Consider the following 22,179-nt stretch of genomic DNA (forward strand, 5'->3'; position numbering starts at 1 on the left):
ACACCAGGCTGCGTCCACACACTGACAGCTGTTAGATTCATGACCACTCTGACATGTCACCAACATCCCACACTGACATGGACTGACAGCAACATACCTGCACTTCTCTGTATCACTGTTTTACAAACACTCCAGGCTCCTGCATGGTGGCAGACGCCTCTTTCACTCTCCTGTGCTCCTCTGTTTTTCATGCTAACACTGAAACACCCGAGCTGCCTCATGTCTTGGGTGAATGTGTCTGATTTACATGCTTTTTATGGCAAAACAATAATAAATACTGATTAGATTTGAGCATTTAAACGCATACTGAATGACAAAGTGTCTGCCGGCTGTGGGATGTAATACTGTGATATCTTTAAGGACGCTTGTGATTTTTATTATGTTGTAAATGCAGCCATAAAAAAAACAACTTTTTCATTTTTAAATTAAGTCTGTGCTGTTGTCAGTTACAGGAATATTATAAAACTGAAGTGACCTGTGTGTGATTACGTCTTCCTGTAGTCCAAAGGTCTCGGCTGGCCTGTAATACGGTAGTTGACCCAGAGCCAAGTGTTCTCCAGAGGGAAAGCCTACACTTCTATTTACAGCACCGCTGTATGGATCAATGGACCAGTCGCCTCCGTTCTGCTGAACCATGGAAAACCATCAAGCACTGGTAAACAGGGGAGTGGATGTGTGTGTGGGTATGTGCGCGTGATTGCTGCTGTGTGTCTAAGGAGGAAGTGCTCTTCCAGAATGAGAGTTACTGTCGACCCACGTCATCACTGCTCACCCTCAGCGGGAAAATCTACTGAGGAGCAACTGTGGACATTCATCTTTACCAGGAAGTTACAGGTATTTGTCTCTGTGGTGATGAGCATACAGGTGTGAAATGAGAAGTGTAATCAAAGCAAAGCTCAGAATCTCTGGTAATACACAGGGAAAAATAATGATCCCCTTCACTGAACCCTCTCTAGATCTTTGCTGAAACGTTTCCCAAAGCTAAAACAATGAAAAGATATCGTTTGGAAATACAAGCATGGGTTCGTCAGGGTATTCCAGCCCCCCTGAGGCAAAGCTGCTGCATTAACGTGACTCCAATGGCAAAACCACCCACTGGCAAAGAGGAGAAAGTGCTGTCACTAACCATGGCAACAGTTCCAAACTTTAATTCATTCATTAGCCATTTAATGGGCTTTAAAGAACAGCCACTAGAAAGCCACAAAGGGAAAAGCAATCAGCGTCCTAGTCAGGCCCCGTTCACATTTGGCAGACAGGCTTCACACACTCATGTGTTCCATCATTTAAAAGATGAATCCTGGATGAACTGAAAAGCCTGACATACAAAAAACAGGCTCATCTAACTCCAAACTTCTTAGATGAGCTGTGGAGCAAACAGGGAACCACCATGATGACAGCTACCATTCCTGAGCAGCTCCTTTCAAATCACTGTGGAAATATTCTCCTTTTACTCAGTGCGCTGCCCCACTCTCCCTCTACCGGGGGCCCCTGGGGGTCCCCACTGGCTCCGGTTCTTGGGGCAGCCACTGTCTCTCCTCTGCCCACTCTCTCCCTCTTTCTAGCCCGAGAAAAGCGCCATGTTGAGGCGCCAGTCGTGGATGCAGCGTGCTGCACGTTACAAAAGCACACCGGGGGAGGGCCGCGGGGCACTTACCTTTGCAATCGCCTTTTTATACCTCATGGCCGCTTTTTCGATGAGACTGTGGACTTTTATATTCCCATCTCCACACGGAACGACCACCCGGGTCCTCCCGAAACACACCGTCACTTTCATTTCTCCTCCGCGTTAATTCCAAAGAGGAAAAAGCGACAATAAAGCGACAAAAACCATCCCCGGAGAGCGAAGGGCACGAACTAAATCCCCAGCTGTGGTGCAGAGACCGACGCGAAGTTGTCTTTGTGTCCTCGGAGGAGAAGAGAAGCCCGGCGCTGGATCCAGCGGCGGTGCTGGGTGGCGTCCTCCCTGTGCCGCGTTGACTCACTTACAGAAACTTCCCAACAAAAAAAAGCTTCGACAGCGAGAGCGCACAACTGGCCTGACACTGAGGGTGCACCCGCATGTCAGAGCAGGCGCTAAGAATGTTCCCAGCACCAACCAGGACAATGCAGGTTGGATCTGAGGACAAACTCACCGGAATCCTGTTCATGTTTTTCTTTTTTCTTTCTCTTTCTTTCTTTCTTTCTTTCTTTCTTTCTTTCTTTCTTTGCTTTCATACCATAGAAAGTTGATTAAAACGGTGGTTTGCAGTCTGTACAGATCTGTGTGGTTTAATGGAAAACTTTTTCAAATAAAGCACCTCTGAATAGATCTTTGTTGGGTTCATGTTGTGGTGATTGATAACCCCTGTGAGCAAATACACTTTAAGCCATATTTCAGTAGCTTATCAATAGGAACTAGAACCAGAGTCTGGGACTTCCGTGGCTCCTTAAAATCATAGGGTCAGGGCCAGAATAACCCACAGGAGGGCAAAACCTGGGCACGAGTGGGTCGTGAGCCCTCACACACACATATCAACCCAAAAATTAGAACTGGACTGTCACTGCACACAGTCCTGCAAAGACTGTGAAGTCCTGATGCATATCAGCCTGCTGTGAAAACATTTCATGTGGGATCCCTCTGGAGTCAGACACTGTCTTATCAGATGGAGTTTCTTGTGTGTGGGAGTCAAGGTTAGATAAGTCCAGGAAACCCTGATCCAGGATCAGGTTAAACACGTATCACACACGTATGTGAGATCTGATTTATCTGTGAAAACCTGGTGATTCATGGTTCGTGCGAACAGATGTTGAGTTTCAGCTGGAACTGATGAGACAGAATGAGTTACATGTATGTTTTCAGAGGAGCTGCAGGAAAAAACACCACAGTCAGACCAGTATTTAAGTGAGCTGCACTGCTGCCACAGATAGCAGAGCCTATATTAATGTTATGCGTGTGCCTAAATTATTGAACTGCAGTGCAGGATGAGGAATGAGCCTAAGGCTGGATCTACAGTATGACCCAATTCACTGATAAAAGCTGAAACCTTTCTGCTGAGCTTCTCTCGCTCCCTGCAGCTCTTCTTCTTTATGAACTGATGTCGTCCAAATGAGTGAACACAAGCACCAGTGAAAGATCCACAGTCCCTTTTCTCACAGACACAGTCTCAATGCAGGATGTAAGAGGCCTTCAAAGGTTACAGCCCTGCACAAAGGTATGATCCATAGATCAGCCTCACTAACTCAGGCGGAGGCTGCTGAGTATTTAAATTTAACGCAGTGTGTGACGACCTCTGCTTCGTCTTACACAGGAGTTACAGATGTTTTCTGAACTCCCTCAACTAGTTTAACTGTTTGTCCACAGGGAGTCCACTCTGCCAACTGCTGCCCCAGCACAGTTTCTCACTTTGCACATGACTGATACTCCCCCCAGTGGCAAAAAGAGAGAAACACCTTCCTTAACACTGAAAACCAACACCAGAAATCACATGGGCACAAGTGACAAAACTTTATAAAGTGTATTTATTCGATATCATTTTTTTCTGTCTTGTTACAGAGAACATCCATGAGCAGGTCGATGCTTCCCCCAGGACTCAGGCTCATTTCTAATCTGCTACAGTGAGATGAGTCCAAAGCCTGAACTGTAGTGTACCCACTGCACATGAGGAATGCAGGGAGGAGGAGGAGGAGGAGGAGCAGTGAGACAGTGGTGAACATAAAGGGAGTGAGAAGGCCTGAGTTCCAATTCTAAAGAAGGTTCTGTGTCTCATTCAGTTTGTGTTTTGGAACTTAAGAGAACTTAACAGTCTTCAGTCTCATGTTCATGACCGATCATCAACAATGAGCACAAGACGTTCAGCTCTGTATAACTCAGGACAAATAACGAAGTGTCTCCTCTGTAACTGACAGTACAGAGTGATCTGTTTGTGTGGTACATGAAAGTGTTGCTGGAGAAACCTTCGGTCAACAGTGAAGCCAAGGCCAATTTTTTATTTTTCATTTGTTTTTTGTTCTCATGTATGGGAATTAGATTTTAAAATAAATGCACCATAACTGTGGAAGAGGAATGAGCCTGTTTATAGAGTCAGAGAGTGACAGAAATGTAATTATATCTGAGAAAGTTACTTTACACTTTGGTTTATCTTATATCTTGTAATAATGAAAAAAAGAAACATGCCACTGAAACAGTGGCTGGAGAATAGAAGATGAGTAGTTTTAGAAAAGTGTGGGTGTCCACAGAAAGATGTCAGTGTGATTTATGCAGCAACATATCTTCCATTTACTTCCACTGCCATATCACTGCATGGCCGATAAAAGATTTTGATTGGCAGCAAACGTCTAAACCTTAGAAAATGTCTAGTCTTGTGTTTCTATCGTACAACAAAAGTTTCCAATTTTCCAGTTCACTCGATCGTCAGACCTGAGAAAATCCAGGTTCTTTGTCCAAACATTTCCAGACTTGCTCTGTGTGGACAGACGAGCAGCGGTGCAGAAGACACATGGTAAACAAAGCATGTGTGAGTGTCTGCATCTCAGAGCGGATGTTGTAGCTGACAAAGAGGTGAGACTTCCATGGCAGACGTGCTCTGACATGGTCCCAGGAGTGGAGGGGGTCATTCCTGACACATGCCTCTGTCATCACAGACTTACCTCACTGCTGGAGAATTCAACTCTAACATATACACTGCCTCACACACACACACTTATTCAGACACACGTGTGTAATTTACCGCATCCTTCCTCTGCCTTTGCACCTTTCTATCACCAGCTTTCTGTGTTGAAGGTGTCTTGAAATCTTCTTACTGGTAAAACATGTCATCAGTGAGCTTGTGGAATTGGCTTTAAGCTCAAGAGAAGAACTGATTTATAAATATTCAAATGAGATTTGTATTATAGAGCAGCAAAGTGGGGTTGGTTCCCCATTATCGAGCACCAGGCACAGAGAACATGCAAGAGGACACATTTGGATAAAGTCAAACATGCTGATAGACATGAATATATCAGTGCGGCCTGAAGATGAGTCAGAGTCAGCTGTACATTAATCATGATTTACTGAGGGCCTTGTTTACTGGTCATGTACATTAGAAACGGCACCCTGACTCAAGGTGGTGGTTAGGTTGGAAGAGTGTGGGAGTCCTCCGTACTGATGGTCCCCTAACACTCCAGGCTCCGACACATGCGCGGTAGCTCATGAGGCAGTTGTATTGAACCACTGTATCGACGTGGTTTTCTCACTGACGTTCGAAGCAGGTGAGTGCTTCGGACGTCATAGGAATCACCTGATTGGTTCGGTTTGTCACGTGAATCACGTGGTGGGATCGAGTGTGTTCAGGGATAGAATAGCTCTGTATAGTGGCGGTCATTTGAAGTTTCCTTTGCAGAGTATGTCGGTTTGTTGCGTTTGTTCGGTGTTTTGAGAGTTAGTAGTGTTGATAGTGTATTTTTGGAGAATCGGTGTATATAGAGCAATAGATATATAATATATAAATTAGATATAGATAAAGAGTTACATAGATAGGTATATAGATATATAATCCTAAATAACAGATATAGAAAAGACATTGAACACGCATTGTTCTGTTTCAGTGTCAGCCACCATGGGGAAGTTGTTTAAGTCCCCTGAGTGAAGCTGCAGCTCATCAACAGATCTATGAAGCATGCTGTCCTCCTCAGAAATTCCAACAGTTAAATGAGAATAAATACAGTTAAATCACAGAAACTATCAGGATTTCAATGATTTGTTTTGGGGTTTTTTTTTCAAAGCAAATTTACTTGTTATCTGTGAAATGAATCTGGGCCAGCTCCAGTCATTGATGGAGTTTTTGGAAAGGACTGGCCTTCGGTCCCGGTGCAGCCGTGTGTCCCACAATACAACACTGCTGCACGGTGACCGAGTGATTTTTATGTTGATGTTAATAGGTGATGCAACACTGAGAACTCTGGTTGACAACACATATCCTCCGGGTGCTCTCATGCTCCTCTCTCGGGCTGTGCGACGCCCCCCGAGCAGGCCCGAGAGCCTGTGCACTCTCATCTCAGTCAGGGTGCCGTCTATACATGCATATGCTGCTGGGGCATGCTGGGAAATGGGGATGGCTCCCACACTCTCCATAAAGCCAGTCACCACCATGAGTTAGGGTGCCGTCTATACATGCATATGCTGGGAGTCTGACTGTCATGGAGCTAGATAAATAGTGCTTTTCTGTTTGACTGCACCAGATGATAATGTGGTTTCACATGGATTATTAATAATAATAATAATAATAATAATAATAGAAGACCATGTTTGTTATTTTGCTTGGCTGATTATAACTCTACATAATCTTCACTTATATTTTGTGTTGTGAAACATTGAAATGGACATTCGAATGACATTCATGAGATGTGCTCTACAAATACAGACTGATGTCATTTTCACATGGTACTGGTGCAAATACAGATTATATCATGGTATGTTTTGGGCTTCGTTGGTAAAGAGGTTTATGTGTACGTGGGTAAAGAGGGTGTGCTTGAAGAACAGGGCAGTGGGTGTGCTTGTGTAACTGTTTATTTGTAACTGAGTTTTTATTAAGAAACAGCAGTTTTTCTACAGTTTTTGGACTCAGTCGGTTTCTTCTTTTACAAACTATTTCCCCAGCCTTGGAAAAAATCCATTCAGACGGCACAGATGAGGCTGGGGTGTGTGTGTTTATATGTAATGAATCTATATGTCTTATCTATATCTAATGTTTTTTAGGATTATATATCCACATACCTATCTATAGAACTCTTTATCTATATCTAATTTATATATTATATACCTATTGCTCTATATACACTGATTCTTCAAAAATAGATTCTTATGACGTTCGAAGCACTCACCTGCTTCGAATGTCAGTGACCAAGCCACGTCGATACAGTGGTTCAATACAACTGCCTCATGAGCTACCGCGCATGTGTCGGAGCCTGGAGTGTTAGAGGAGCATCATTGGGGAGGACTGACACACTCTTCCAACCTAACCACCACCTTCAGTCAGGGTGCCGTTTCTACATCAACACAACAGCTTAGCAGATGATTTTCTTTTCACGTGGTTGTGCCGCCCCCCTCCCCATGTGATGTTGACGCTTAACACGGCGGAGTCTCAGACGGTTTTTAGACCGACGGACGGTCGGCACAAAATCCTCGTCCCCGCTGTCTTGTCCGCACACTCTGACAGACGTATCCGAAGGGAATGAAAAACAATGAAGGGGGGTAGGATGAATGAAGTGATGTTAGAAAAGGGGTGGGGGGATACAGTGGGAGGGTCTAGGAAGTGATGTCATACAGTTTCCAACAGTTAAATGAGAATAAATGCAGTTAAATCACAGAAACTATGATCACTCGGTCACTGTGCAGTGTTGTATTGTGGGACACACAGCTGCACCGGGACCGAAGGCCAGTCCTTTCCAAAAACTCCATCAATGACTGGAGCTGGCCCAGATTCATTTCACAGATAACATGAAAAGTACGTTTGCTTTGAAAAAAACCCCCAAAACAAATCATTGAAATCCTGATAGTTTCTGTGATTTAACTGCATTTATTCTCATTTAACTGTTGGAATTTCTGAGGAGGACAGCATGCTTCACAGATCTGTTGATGAGCTGCAGCTTCACTCAGGGGACTTAAACAACTTCCCCGTCATAAATCACCTTTTTGGCATAAGGGTGTACCCTTATTCTCTGCAGTGTCACAGTGTCACAGACACACGAGACAGCGTAACTTTGCTTAAATCAAATTTCTGATAACTATCACAGTCTGGTGCAAGTTAATTAAGCTGAAAGCTCGAGGAAATACAACACTACAGTCTAACTCTGACACGGAAGAATGGAGAAAGACTGACACGAGTAAAGACAAACATCAGGATCTGCTGATGTTCTGATTTGACTGATCCATATTGTAACTGGTAGATCCAGATAATAATACACCAGCTAATTTTACACCATTCAAATGTTTGGTTTTTTAGTATTCACATGATGTGTCCTTGAGTGATCTACAGTTTGATGTGTCCTACTACCTGTACTCTTAAAGTGAACAACACTGCTCCCTTATACTTCTGAAAACTGAGAGGCTCCACCTGCAGGCTGAACAAAGTACTGCACCTGGTCTTGTCTTCTCTCCAGGAACCTTCTTTGTTTGGATTAAGCCCAGAGCCTTTAATTGGCGTGTTTGTGGGGATTGGGCTCAGAGTGAGCTATGAGCACTGAGAATGGTGTTAGCACAGCCTCAGCACTCTGATTTCACGGATTAAGAAATGCTGCCAGCTGCTGATTTGCATATACTTTGTCTTTTTTCCCCTGAAGGTCCAACTGTAAAACATCACAGTTTATTTAGAGTGAAAACTTCCCGTGGTGCATGTGAGATTTGTTGAACAATGACCACAGCTATACTTTCAGCAGCAGTCATCTGACAGGACGGGCAGTTATCTAACATCAGTTTCATAAATCCTGTGAAAGGATGCAATTAGTGATTATGGCCACCAGCAAGGGTGGGTGAAGAACACTAATCTCATGGATGCAGATCTGAAACGTGTTTTTTTTTCATGTTAAAACAACCACAAAACTGTCACATTCCAATAATTAGGGATGAGATTTGATCCCAGCACATTAACAAGAGAAATTCACTGAGGAGCCTCAGCTGGTTTTTGACCTGGGGCCTTCTGGTGGCTAACCCCGGCCCTGCCTCAGTCCTGTTATATTTACAGATTTGGGTTTTGACCTCATGTGAATGTGTTATAATCAGTTTAGAAACACAGTACTGTGTGTTTTCATGTCTCTTTTCACAACTGTCAGTTTCCCGGACCTCAGCCTGAACTGTATATGACCTTGTGGCGCAACGGTAGCGCGTCTGACTCCAGATCAGAAGGTTGCGTGTTCAAATCACGTCAGGGTCAATGATTTTCACACTTTCCTCAACACTAGTGAGGAGAGACAAATAGTTAGGTTTTACAGTTGCTGTGAGTTACCTCCTGATAACTCTGAGTAAAGCAGTGAATGTGAAACGAATGATTAACTTGACATTAGATTAACTGTTCATGGCGGCTTCCCAAATGTATGATTCAGTGCAGTGGTTGTGATGTTAAAGGTTTTGTATTGGAAAAAGATTTGACCCCGACGTGATTTGAACACGCAACCTTCTGATCTGGAGTCAGACGCGCTACCGTTGCGCCACGAGGTCCTCCGCCGACTGCCTGGTCAATAAGGGACATTAGAAAATCCTTCACCGGAAAGGAACGCGAGGCGCTCTTCCTGTTTACATTTCACCGTTTGGTTCAGTATATTTCATACGGAGAAAACATGGCGAACATGGGACACATGACAAAACTGTCCTTCCGTCCTCCGTCTGACAGGAGCCGTAACTGATCCACCGTGTGTCCCGACCATCCCACCTCACCGTGCTTCCTGATAGATGCGTCAGCACCACGGACAGCTGTCAGCACACCAGCTGATCGCCTCGCGTGTATTACGCTGCTGCGCGCCGAATGCGCATGTGCGAATGACGCTGAAATCGGGCGCACTCTGGGCGCGCTACTAATGCGCATTCAAATGCGCTCATACCCAGCTGATCAGTGATTAAACCTAACATTTACTGTTTACTATACAAGCATTTATAAGCAGTGCATAAACAGTTAATTAATGTTTCCGTGTGTTTATTAAATATAACAACTATAACTTCACCCGTGGACACTGAGATATGAAGGTTGCAATAAAGAAAATGACAACACAGTAACACACCGGTGTAAATATATTAAATATCAAATAATGAGAGTGTTCATAGGCAAAGTTAGCTTACAGCTACCTTACAATGTGTAATAAGCAATTTATTAAATATTTATATACTGCTATTTAATGTTAAATGGGGGGAACTCAAAGTTAAGTGCCACCACTTTACAGTTATGATCTGTACTGTACTTTGTGAACATTCAGAAAATTCACAGGTGTGAATAATAAAATGAATAATGGCTGAATTCCATTCAGGCGCCTCAGGTTCATATTATTCATTAAGGCTCCCTGTCACAATTCACCTGGACAGTAATTGGTGACACAGTCAAAATGTCCACCTCTTGTTTGGAGTTCTGTTTGTTTACAATCAGCCAAAGAAGCAGAGGATTTCTGAGCCAACTCTGCAACAGTATTTAAACCCTGCCTGAGAACAGGACCCTCACCTGAGCTGTACAGAGACCTCAGGTGTGTGTCTCAGCATTCAGGAGTTTTATAGCTCCTGTATAACAGATATAAATGTTTGTAGTAACATTTTAGTGTCAGAATATACATTCATTGACAAACAACACTGGAAATGACACAAATATGGATCCATCTGACAAATGTTTACATAAAACCCTTCAGTGTTTTTATTTATTTATTTGACAAGCAGCAGGATCATGTTTGTCACACCTCATTTTTCTTTACATTTGAAAGTAGATACAATAGTCAGTATACCAGTTTTATTACAATTTTTTTTCCTAACTTCAGTACATTTAACAAAGAAAGAAAAATAAACACACAACAACTGCAAACGTGAGAAAAGAAAGCATGTTTTTTTTAATGTGAAGCCACCAATGTGTCATTGATGTCACAACTAACTCTTTCCCCAATTTTTTTTTCCTTTATTTTCGGTCGACTAGTATGTTTATCAGCTCTTTCCTCTCAAACGGCCATAGGCATTTTCTTTTTGTCATTTGACGCACAGGTGCGTGGCACTGGTGATGTTGTAAACAGCTTAAAATCAGAAGGTGGGTGGGGTTGGAGGGGAGGGCCTGATGGGTGGTGGTGTCAGCTGACTGTCTGGCGTGACACGATGACCATTCTTGTTTTCGAAGACGGAGGCACCGGTCCTGCTTTAGTCACCGTAGAGGATCACAGCAGACAGCGGCAGTCCAAAACCTAAATGAATGAATGAGCCTGTTGTGTTGTTTATTTCATGTTTTAAACCTGTATCTGCCGGTCAGTCACACAGGTGAGTGTTTTGCGCTCCATGGCTCGACTCCTCTGTCTATGCGACGTAGCTGTACTCGTCCGCCGAGGTCTGGCTTCGCTCTATGTACTGCTTGTCGATGAGCACCTCGATGCACTTCTTGATCATGCTGATACTGGGGTTGAACCTGGCTTTGGACTGATTGATAACCTGCACACAGGGATGATTGAGAAACAAAGTGGAACAGTTAAAAGCCGCCACACATCTGCTGCTGCTGAAACTACATCTGTAGAATGCATGTTTCTAATTATTTTGATATATAACAATTCATTTTTTTACATAAAAAAGCATAGAGATTACTGTGCTGTGATCAGTTATGTGGTCAAATATAATTTGGCTGTCTGTGGCCATTAAGTTAATCAACTGATAGAAAATGAATCTACAACAGTGGCAATAATGGATTCATCCAAGTACGTTCTGAAGCAACATCACCAAGAGTCTGTGTGCGTGTGTGTTGTAGCTGACAAGCAGGTGATACATGCTCCAACATGATCCCAGGAGAGGAGAACATTGTTCCTAACACATATTCACACCACATGACTTCCTTTGTATAGATTCATTCATGCACGTGATCAGTTCACTGTTTGTCCTCTGCCTACGCCTTCTGATAGCATGTTACTTTATACCTCTATTAAAGGGTACAGCCTGCTTTACTGTCCAGGCTTCCAACAGCCCTCCATTACAAACCTTATCCCTCCTCCTCATGTTACCAGATTCCCTGTAAATCCTGGGGACATGACTTTGAGTGGCATGCACTGTATGTACGCACAAGCTATTCCCCGGCTGGTCCCCATCTGCCCCTCAAATTATCAAGAAATCAACTGGATCCACAAAAGGTCTTAAAATGAGAGGACTTGCACGCACCTCCTGGATGAGGGCGTTGTGTCGGAGCACCTTGCGGGCCTTCATGATTCTCACTATAGCAGCTTGTAAATACATTTTGCGGTCCTCGTCTACGGCACTCCTCGTCTGCTCCATTTCCTAAACAGCAGAGAGATAAGTGACATGTTTTTAGATGCTGACGCAGCTGTCAAACCACAGAGTAACAGCAAAACCTCAGAGACGACTGAGAAGGATGGGTAAGCATTTGTCTGACCTGTGGTGTGTCTTTCTGCATCGATGTTGTAATCTTGAACTTTGTCCTTTTACTGGTGAAACTCATATTTAGTGAAAACGTGGACTCTGCTTCAATCTCCTCCTGTGAGCAGAGGGGAAGAGATTAAAAGGATGAAAATGATTTTACACACACTACAACGAGCACCGTCATCATCTGTCTTTGTGAGATGAAGCGACACTTTGGACCGTTCAACACACCGAGTTTCCAGCAGCGTAGACGTACCAGACTGACATCAATGCTTTGCAACTGTCTGAATCTTGCACAATTAAACAAAAACTTCCTAATCAAAGACCAACCACCAATGACGAAGCATTCCAAGAAAGCTTCTCATCGGATCTACTTGAGCTCAGACCTTTTGTGAGTCGTGGTTGAGCATCTTGACGTCCAGCAGGGACTTGATGGTCTTCTGTAGCTCCTTCTCGTTCATCTGGGTGCCGTCCTGCAGCTCCTTGTAGGTCACCGTTTGGCTGTTGTTGAAGGCCAGCAGCACCGCCATCTGGTAGGTGGTCACCATGGCAACGTACGGCTTGGACAGGTAGTTCATTTTTACCTCACCTGTTGGTGACGGGGGACACAGATGGACAATGATAAGATCTAGTGCTCTGCAGCTGGAGTCGCACTTTCATACAGTGGCTCAAACAACACATGCATTTTTATACTCAAATCATGCATAATTCATTTTACACACACGTGTGTGTGTGCGTTACCTGTGCAGAGGTAGTGAAGCCAGGTCAACTTCCTCCCACTGAAGTGCTGATTATAGAACAACTCGAACTGTGAAAGGACGGGAGCACAGAATTTATTCTACAGTGTGCTCCTGTGATCCGTACGAACCTCTACAACTGACAACTCGTCTGTGCCCCACAACAGCTGACTCACCATCTGCACGCTCTTCTCTAGTTCTTGAGGGATGGCGAATGTGGAAGAGGGGACGTGTGTGAGAGGCCAGGCTCCAGCCTGCAAACACATTGCATAAACAACAACATTTACACATTTCTACGTAGAATAAATAAAAACGTAGAACACAAGCTTTCTGATTGGTGGAGTCAAACCTGATAATACTCAAAACGATCTTTGATTTTTAAATCTAGATGTAGAAGTGGAGAAAACACAGCATATGTTCTCAAACAAGTAAGACTTTCCTTTAATCCTACGTCTGTTACTATAAGTGAGGAGTCCTCCTCACCTGTAATACATAGATCTGGAAGCTGATGCCGAGGTCCACCACCGTCTCCTGCGTCTTGATGAAATTGTTGAACTTGTTGTTGAGGTCGGCACTCACGCTCATGTCTGTGTACATTCTGTGGAGTTTGCTCGTGAACTCGTAGCCACACGCTTGCTGCAGGGTCAGGGACGAGGAGCGAGGAGTAGTAGGAAAGGAGGAGTACCAAGGAAATGAGAGAGGAAGAGAGACAGGGAGACGGGACTTTATGAGCATGTCCCTCGTGGCCGGAAAAAAAAAAGACATCACAGGACACTGGTCTATGGTGGACTGGATCCACCTCTAACTTAAGCTGAAGTCTCAGTTCATACTGTACAGCTTTGGATTTACCTTTAGTTTGTTGATCATGGCTTCTTCTGAGTCCATTGACAATGATAAAGCATGTATTAACCGCTTTGCTAGCATTCTGGCATAAAACTGTGGAAATCAAAGAAAATAAGACTTGAAACGAGCAAAGTTATTCATGCAGTGATGGACAAATCTTTCTCTAAAGCTGGGTATTTTTGGATGATACTAAAAATGGACACTATGAAGCTAGTACGTCTCAAACTATTTTAAGCTCAAATCTCATGAAATCTGAGAAAAATACTTTGAAGCAGGAGGCCTCTCGTCACCTTTTGAAAGATGTCCTTGTCGTCTATGTACTTGAACACTGTGATGAAGCTGGTCAGTTTGTCCTCCACCTCATTCTCTGTCATTCCCTTTGCAGATTTCTTCAGCAGATTGTCACAGTATTTCGCCAGCTGGACAGAGACACCAGGAGGGACATGACCAGGTCAAGGCACTGTGTACAACGGGTGTGTGCGTGTCTGTGCGTGTGTGTGTGCGTGCACTCACGAGCTCAGGGGCTTTACAGATGGACTTGGGCTCCCTGAAGTTCACCACAGACGTCAAAGCCTGAGAAAGCAAGAAATCAAATAAACATGTTCATTTTAAGAGCGGAAGAAAAAACATGAGCATGTGACCTAATTACACTATAAACACATTTATGACTGTCGTTTTGCAATTACAGACAATGTACTGGGAAAAGGTAACTCCCAAACAAGCTCGTTTTTAACCTCTAGTGACCGTTGTGAGTATGTTGGTCAATGAGGCACCAGCCATTAGAGCCTGGGCTTGAATACCTTATCAAGTGCACTCATGAAGTGCTGATCTCCATTTAGAACTGTGTTAATGAGCTGAACAAATTTACTGTGAACCTCCAGCACCGACTCCACAAACAGGGTTGGCATCTAGAGTTGTCAGAGGAGAGAGACGGAGTTGTTAAAATGACATTTACAACAGTCAAAACACTGAACACCTGTATTTTAAAACACAGGGCAGCTACAGGCAGAGAACCACAACCTGAAAAAGATGAAGTGATAATATCAGAATTATCCCCGAACAAAATTAAAGGTCTGACTTTTACTATGTCAAATTAAACCCGTGGTAAAATAAACACAGGATATGTGAGTAACAGCTATTTCAAGCCCTAACAGGTATCAAGAAAAAACACGACTGTGGAAATGCACAATATGCACATGTACAGGCATGCATGCAGACACACATCGCTGCGGTACTGACGTTTTCCTGAGAGAGGTTACTGGTGCCTCGGATGCCCTCGTTGTGGATATGAACCTGCAGCTCCTGGATCATGTGAGGCAGCCCGTTGGACACGGCCCGCAGCAGGGTGTACATGTTAGCCATGTCTGCACAACAAAAGACGACAGGACGCACAATTTTATCTTGATTCCACACAGCGATGCGTGCGCTGTGCGACTGTACTGACTTCCTTCATGCAAAACAGATATATGCACAAGGACACAAAGGACAGTAGTAGGCTGACCGTCTCTCTTCTCCTGCCGAATAATGTTCTGGCACTCCCCGTGCAGGAACTGCAGATGATCTGCCACCATCCTCTGCTGGCATTCGTGGATGACTTTGGCGTAGGAGCTCGGGTGCAGGTACTTCCGACATCGCACTTCTTCGTCTTTCAATCGTGCCAAAACCTTGGAGGATGAGAGGGGTGAAAAGAGATCATCTGCACTGACTTCAAACTATACCGACTGTTAACAGTTAACAGTCAAAGACAGATGATATGTCTCCATGTAGTTTTGAGAACACAACACAAAGGATAACTAAACAATACGGGGAAAAAGCTGCCTACAGCTTTAAACTTGACCAGATAAGCAACCGTGTCTGAACCTGTCCAGACATGAGGGGACAGCGATGTACTGTACAGCTGCTGTTGCTGCTCCTTCACAGTCATATTACATATCAATCTTCATATTAAGTTGGCAGCACAGTGACGGATCAAACAGGAAGGCAAGGCGCTCTCCCATAATGCCTGGTAAAGCTTAATGATGATCCTGTTTACAGGCTGGAGGGATAAAACCATCAGAGAAATCTGATTATTGCCGGTTTGAATGAAAGAGAGAGAGAGGGAGAGTAGGTCATGTCAGCTGAGGTTGCCCGGGGGTCTGTGATCTCAGCCTCAGCGGGTTAATAGTCGAGCTAATACTCAGATTAAAACTCTTATGTCACCAAACTGACATGACCTGACGGTTCACACACACACACACACACACAGGCCCTGGGTGAATGTACTGTCATCTGATGGATGCTGGTGTACAAACAGACACGCACACACACAATCATCTGTAGCTACACGCACAGTGTTAGTCATCATGAAGTCCAACCACAAGCCAAGCAGCCGAGCCATATATCTTTATTTCTACATACACTCACATGCTTGGATTATCTCTCCATCTCTCCTACCTTCTCCATATACTGTGAGCAGTTGGATTCTTGCAGTAGATTGGAGGCTTCCTGTTTGTAATACTCTCCCGTTTTTGTCAGAAATGGCCCTTCGAAGATTTCCTGATAAAACTGCAACACAGGAAGAGGATATGGTACGCGTAGGATTTAGTGCACATGGACACACACGGACCTATATGAATGCCTGCGTGTGGATAATCAGTATTTGTGGCTTTGGATTTAGTCTGGGAAAGATCAGATCACCGGGTCGTTATCTGTCGTCTCACCTTTAGTGGAAACTTCTTCTTGTACTGTTCAACATGAACAAAGGAGTTGATGACCCCATGGATTACCTTCTGGTTGGGGTTCTCGCCACAACGGTCACTGTAAGAGATTGAGGAAGCTGCTTTTAGAACAACATGACTATTTTACAGAAAGGCTGAGCATTACATTCGTTGACCTGGTGGTACACAATGTAAATCATATGAGCAAAGTCCAAATTCATTAAGATTGAATGAGTATCTATTGCTTATCTCTACAAGTGCAGAAAGAAATATTAATTATCCATTCCAGAAAAAGAAAAGCAGATCTCAGAAAACAACTTCTTGTGGCACAGCTTGTGTGAAGAACATACTTTTTGATTTCATTCAGCAACATCCGGATCAGGACAGCCTGAAGGGGCTCGATCATTAGCTTCCTCCACATATCTAGCGCCAACTGCAACGACAAATGTAAAGACAGAACATCACAGCAGTGCAGATAATCCCAGAGTGGATCGTAGATGTTGGAGGGTGTAAGGTTGGGTACTGGATCCCAGAAGCTGAATCCCACTCATCTCTCGATCGTTCTGTGCTCACCTGTGACACAGAACGATCGAACTGTTTTATGTCAGTGTGAGTTTATTAGTCAGTACCTCTCCAATCTCCATGAGCGGCTCATTCATGTCCACTCCCCCGTAGCCATACTGTAGGTCTGCTTCTGTTAGTTTGTTCTTCTTGATGAACTGAGTGTTGAGATACCTAAAAAAAAAAAAAGAAGTGGGGAAGTGGTTAAGATCTCAACTGCATCTCAAAGAGCTGCAGCAGATATGATCAAATGTCTAGCACATTTGTGTGTGTGTGTGTTTTTTCAAGAAGCACTAATACCAAAACAGTGCTGCTACCGGGAACCACCAGTTGCAAACTGAGCTTATTCACCCATGGAGGCTATGTGAGACGCTCACTCTTTGGTTACCCTGATGGTCACTCACTCACTCTGTAGCCATTTAGTGTCAAGCCAGGACTGTCCAGGATGCCTGAGCCAGGGACATTTTTGGAAAATATTTCATGTATGAATATCATAGAGAAAATACCTGATTTTACAACATACTGCACACTCACCTGGGACTTTGTATAGTTAGAAGTTTTTATGTTTTGTTTTGTTTTTTTAAATGGCGACTAATTCAGGGAGCTCTGTTCTGTAAAGAACATGACTGAAAGTGTTTTTATCTGGCATACTAGGCAACGGGAGGTCAACCAAAACACAGACTAAAGTATATGCATACGGTATTTTCCTTTAAGACATTTTCATGGTTCTGGCACTGGCAAACTGTAGGCTGCATCCATGTTTTTAGACCAGACATCACCCCAAAGTATGTCCTTAAAGAAATCAGCTGATGCAAATACTCCTTCTAACTAAATTCCACTTTGAACTCTCTGATTTTTTTTAGCAAGTCAAACAGGTAATTCATATCTGTGTGTAAGATTAAACAGGCTATTTATAACAGGCTAACAGATTAAAATTAATCAGATAATACTGACTGAAACAGTGAGTTAGATTTCCCCCTTTAAAGCTTGTACTAATCAATAAGTAGAATTGATATTTGTGATAAACTAACAGTTTATCAGAGGAGTTTGTGTGATGTGAAAGGAGCTGATCAAAGCACTAAAATCAGTGAGAATCATACCACCCAAGGCTGCAGCTCTAGAGCACTTCAGCACATTGTTTTGGTTTTAAAGCCCACACATTTACTGTGTATTTGTGTCTTGCTGATCTCATTAACCCTCTGTGGGCAGCAGTTTCCGGCAGATAAATGCACTGTGCACAACCTGCCCAGTAACAAACAGCAGACTGACACATTTATTTTGTTGGCTGGTGGTTAGTTAACAGTTAGTTAACAGTTAATACAGCTAACAGAACAAAGTTAATGCAGCTTAGACAAAGGGACACGTTTCAATGTCATTAGGAAAGTTTTACATTGCACCAACACACACTGAGTATCAATATGAGGAAGATTCATTTTGAACCCGACCCTGATGTTGACATTCCTACACTTAAAGTGTATTTCAACACATCTCTGGTGCGTTTCAACGCACACAACAGTAAGTCAGCAGCAGGACACTCACAGTCTGATCACGGTCATCAGGCCGATCTATGCTGGCTGATTCAGTCCACCTTAAAATTATGTGTAATTGCAGCATCTGTCCCTTTCTATATTTCTACTACATGCAGCTAATCATGAAACAGGGAGAGCAGAACTGTGATGGAAGGTTTTAAGTGTCTTGTTTTAATTCAGCTGGGACTTCAGTGCATGTTGATTTGTGTTAGACAGGATGGAAACATAAATATGAACACATGCAGTTCAGGATAATAAGCAGCCCTCTTCTATATTAAGATCTGAACACTACTATGTCACTACTAAAGCCAAGAGCCTCGCTTTCTCTCTTGCTCATGCTGACATAATAAATTACAAAGGCATATGTATATGCACAGGCAGTCTGGTGGGAAGTACTCATAAAAATAGATTTGAAAGCTCTCCATGGGAATATTGATTTAGAATGAATCAGGACACACCAAATGCCTGTCGGCCCTTTGCACCATGATTTTCATGGTAATACTTTAAGTTTAGAAAAAAAATGTAGGCTGGAATATTGTAGCTTGTGACAGAATTAGTGCAATCTGCATCTAAGGACCCTGGGACACTGAGCCAACTTCAAAGACCAGTTATCAACCAGTTAGTTAGACCAGTCAAGACACCAACATCACCTCACATCTTCTGTTAAAACTTATACTTGGACACAAGATACTGACTACAGCCAACGGCCAGGTGACTACAGATGCTTATATACATTCCACACCTGGTATCCTTAATTTGTTCTTCAACAACATTGCAAAGAGACAAACAAAGAAAGTAACCAACCACTTTCATGCTGTGGTGAATTTAAGGAAATTGTGTCATCGTAATCTTAAACTACAAACTGAGAATAATTCTGATTAAAAACGAAACTGGCTTCTTGTTTATGAAAAAATAAAGGTGGAGGAGAAAAAAGGCCACGCTAAATGATGAATCAGCCTATTGACTCACTCATATCAAACACTACATCAGCATATCGAGTAGAAAGAAAAGGCCATAAAAAGGCCGTGTTACCTGTACAAGCAGTCCATGTAGTCAGCTCCTTTGCTGTACTCGTCCCAGTATCTGTGGTACATCACTAAAACCTTCTCCTCGGATTCCAGGACTTTCTAAAATACACACAAACATGACAGGTGTAACGGAAAGCAGCATAATGCTGGAATAAAAGAAAATGCACTCAGTGTGTTTTTCTTCGTCAGATGCTGGAGAGTTTTTGCAAGCGCTTACCTTGTACAACTGGCGAACATGATTCTCAAGAAACACCTTGGTCTCTGTATATAATCTTTCACCCAGAGGCTCTGGGTATGCAACGCACAAGGCATAAATGTCACTAATGTCAAAGTTCAGGATGCATAACAAGGATAAACAGGATATAATTATGTGCATATAGAGCTTATAAAGATGTAATATATAGGTAACATTGGATAACGCATTTTCTAAGTTCATGATTCTCTAAAAATAAAGCAATAGTTCAATACTTAGCTTTTACTTGAATGAAAAACTCTTAATTTCATACTGACATTTGATATGTTTGATATTACAACTGTTTAAAAAAACATATTGGTGAACTAACTATATAAACTCTAAGTGCTTATCTGGATTATGTGAACGTCAAACACATTAAGCTTTATAAAAAAAAAAAAAACAGGCAGCTTGATTTACTGTTCTGAGAAGCTGTGTGACTCATCCAGAACCATGAACTGAAACTTTGCAAAAATCCTGTGTTGCAGTTTAAATTTCAATATGGAGCAAGTAGACATAGGATACGAGAACCGGTCATTCCACGTGGCTCTCTCCACATAGTCAAGCATCACAACAGCCTTGATTGTCGTCAGTAGCTTGTTCCATGTCTCGTCAAAATCCACCACCCGCGGTTTTAAGGACATTGTACAGTTTCTCTTTCAGTCTGATGGAAGAAGAAACACATGAATACATGAGTGAGAAAAGGAATTTAAAAACTAAGTAAACTGCCTGGCTCCTAGTTTCAGTTTCTTTATTACCTGTTGTTTTGTGGCTTCAACCTTCCGCAGTTTGGATAATTTAAAGTAAATATATTTTAAATAACATGAAAGGATAAGATTTAAATTGTGAACCAGACATAAATGTCTGTAAATATAAAGGAAATACACCTTGGCACCATGACTATGATAAGTCATCTGTACAAAGCCCATGGCACGAAATATACAGTAATTACAAAATGAATTCTAAATCTGTTATCAGTTTTTAAAATAAAACTTAACATTAAAGGGATATGAAAACAGCATTGAATAAGAATAAAAGCACAGCACAGCTGTCAAGACACAGGGCAACATGGACATCCACAGAAATCAGTGTAATGATAAACAGCCTACTTCAAAACAGCTGCTCACATTACTATGGTAGCAACAGATGAGATAACAGAGTGCTCAAGTTCATGGAGGTAAAACCAACGTTTATCAACAGTGAACACATTAGGATAACCATCAGGTATCACTACTGCAACTTATCGGGCGAGACTGCTACATACAACAATACTCCAAAATCTATATGTATGCCAGAAGAATCATAGATCACCTGCAAGTAGGAGAAACTAGGCCCTGTGTTGCTTCTCGTTATTCATACCAGTTGATTTCTCGTAAGAGAAAACATTGCAACATCATCATTCACACTTTTTCAGGATAGCCACTTCACATTTACCGATATCCCTCTTTCAACAGGAAGCGTTAGTAAATCAACAGCCTTCTTACTGCCACGATAAAGGCGGCGAAGTTAAGGGTACCAGCTTGCGGGATGCCAATCCCAAAATAGGATGGCTAGCTAAAAGGCTAACAAGCTTCTAGCTAGAAAGCTACTTCTTCCTGCTCAAGTCCCAGCAGTTTTAACCCATCAGCTACAAGCTAGCAGCTAGCGGTAGCTCAGCTATCGCTAGCAAATGGTCATCTTATTTACAATTTCCCCACATTTGCACTGACAGCTCGGCAACAGATGGTGCTATTGTTAAACAAAACAGGTTATTGAGGTCAAGTGTGGACTTTTGAATAATACATACCTCTGTACAGTATATACTTGTTATAAAACTCAAGTTTCTCCGCTGTCACAGGCTTGATTTGTCTCACTTACAGGTCTCCCCTACCTCTTGGGTTATACCAATGCATCACATGGGGGTGCGCTGTGAACATGCCTAAATTAGCCGTGAAGCTGGTTCCTTTTTGTTTTCATAAATTGTCTTTGCGCTATTTTCGATTTGAATATTTGCGATATTTACACATACCAGTGAAAATAAGACTGGACGCATTCGGATTCAAATCATCTAACAACCATATGGTATCGTCTAAAACTACGGAAGCCGCGTAGGGATCTAGTATTAAAAATATAACCACAGATGTTCTGCAGATTTTAATGAATTTCGTCTCTGGTCTGTTTAAGAAAGTGTAGACATTTTCTCCTCAGCTGTGAGGAGATTCGCAAAGAAGATGTTTAATTTTTCTAACCCTACAATTTTTTTTTCACTGAATTCCCCCTCCATAAATTGACACAAGCTTAACTGTTATGGAGAAAAAACAACTAAACTTGAAAGTTTGCAAGTAATGGTATGAACAGTGTTTGCTGTTTTTAAACCACAGGAGCCTTAAATACCATTGTAATCAATGGCTGTGGTGTTTTATCCTATAACTGCTTGCAGAAAGAATAGAAGAAAATCAGCCAATCAGAATCGTCGAACAAATTACTGCCTAACGTTCCTTGGGGTTAGCCCAGATTTTCAATAC

At 42.6% G+C, this 22,179-nt stretch overlaps 2 protein-coding genes and 2 non-coding genes across 6 annotated transcripts in view; 1 reads left to right on the forward strand and 3 right to left on the reverse strand.

Moving 5' to 3' along the window:
* Positions 1–2,185, reverse strand: part of LOC121200233 (partitioning defective 3 homolog) — a 291,059-nt gene extending 288,874 nt beyond the window's left edge. Inside the window, exon 1 of one of the 3 annotated variants that reach the window (XM_041065396.1) lies at positions 1,655–2,183. In XM_041065396.1, the coding sequence (XP_040921330.1) occupies positions 1,655–1,774 (120 nt within the window). In that variant the 5' untranslated portion in view covers positions 1,775–2,183. Of the gene's footprint in view, positions 1–1,654 lie in introns of all 3 variants that reach the window. The other 2 variants (XM_041065394.1, XM_041065397.1) reach the window with 2 other exon arrangements.
* A 6,628-nt stretch (positions 2,186–8,813) lies between these two features.
* On the forward strand, positions 8,814–8,885 carry trnaw-cca. Its single transcript has one exon. It is a non-coding gene; the product is annotated as a tRNA-Trp (tRNA).
* Positions 8,886–9,097: 212 nt separating this feature from the next.
* On the reverse strand, positions 9,098–9,169 carry trnaw-cca. Its single transcript has one exon. It is a non-coding gene; the product is annotated as a tRNA-Trp (tRNA).
* Positions 9,170–10,337: 1,168 nt separating this feature from the next.
* cul2 (cullin 2) lies at positions 10,338–21,594 on the reverse strand. Its single transcript, XM_041066245.1, has 21 exons — positions 21,462–21,594; positions 20,201–20,339; positions 19,661–19,763; positions 19,448–19,542; positions 16,955–17,060; positions 16,676–16,758; positions 16,329–16,425; positions 16,063–16,173; positions 15,131–15,293; positions 14,869–14,993; positions 14,430–14,537; positions 14,143–14,202; positions 13,920–14,048; positions 13,636–13,722; positions 13,270–13,422; positions 12,963–13,040; positions 12,791–12,857; positions 12,436–12,638; positions 12,063–12,164; positions 11,831–11,947; positions 10,338–11,116 (listed from the first exon to the last, which is right to left on the reverse strand). The coding sequence occupies exons 2-21, from the start codon at positions 20,317–20,319 to the stop codon at positions 10,985–10,987; spliced, it is 2,238 nt and encodes a 745-aa protein (XP_040922179.1). The 5' UTR covers positions 20,320–20,339; positions 21,462–21,594; the 3' UTR covers positions 10,338–10,984.
* Between the last annotated feature and the right edge of the window lie 585 nt (positions 21,595–22,179).

Source organism: Toxotes jaculatrix, chromosome 20 (assembly GCF_017976425.1).
Source record: "Toxotes jaculatrix isolate fToxJac2 chromosome 20, fToxJac2.pri, whole genome shotgun sequence".
Lineage (NCBI taxonomy): Eukaryota > Metazoa > Chordata > Actinopteri > Toxotidae > Toxotes > Toxotes jaculatrix.

Coding starts and splice junctions, on each gene's coding strand:
- cul2 (XM_041066245.1), bottom strand. CDS start 20,319: ATGTCCTTAAAACCGCGGGTGGTGGATTTTGACGAGACATGGAACAAG. Junction 14,994..15,130: donor TCGGCAGGAGAAGAGAGACG/GTCAGCCTACTA, acceptor TTTGTTGTGCAG/ACATGGCTAACATGTACACC. Junction 13,041..13,269: donor TCCAGATCTATGTATTACAG/GTGAGGAGGACT, acceptor ATGTGTTTGCAG/GCTGGAGCCTGGCCTCTCAC.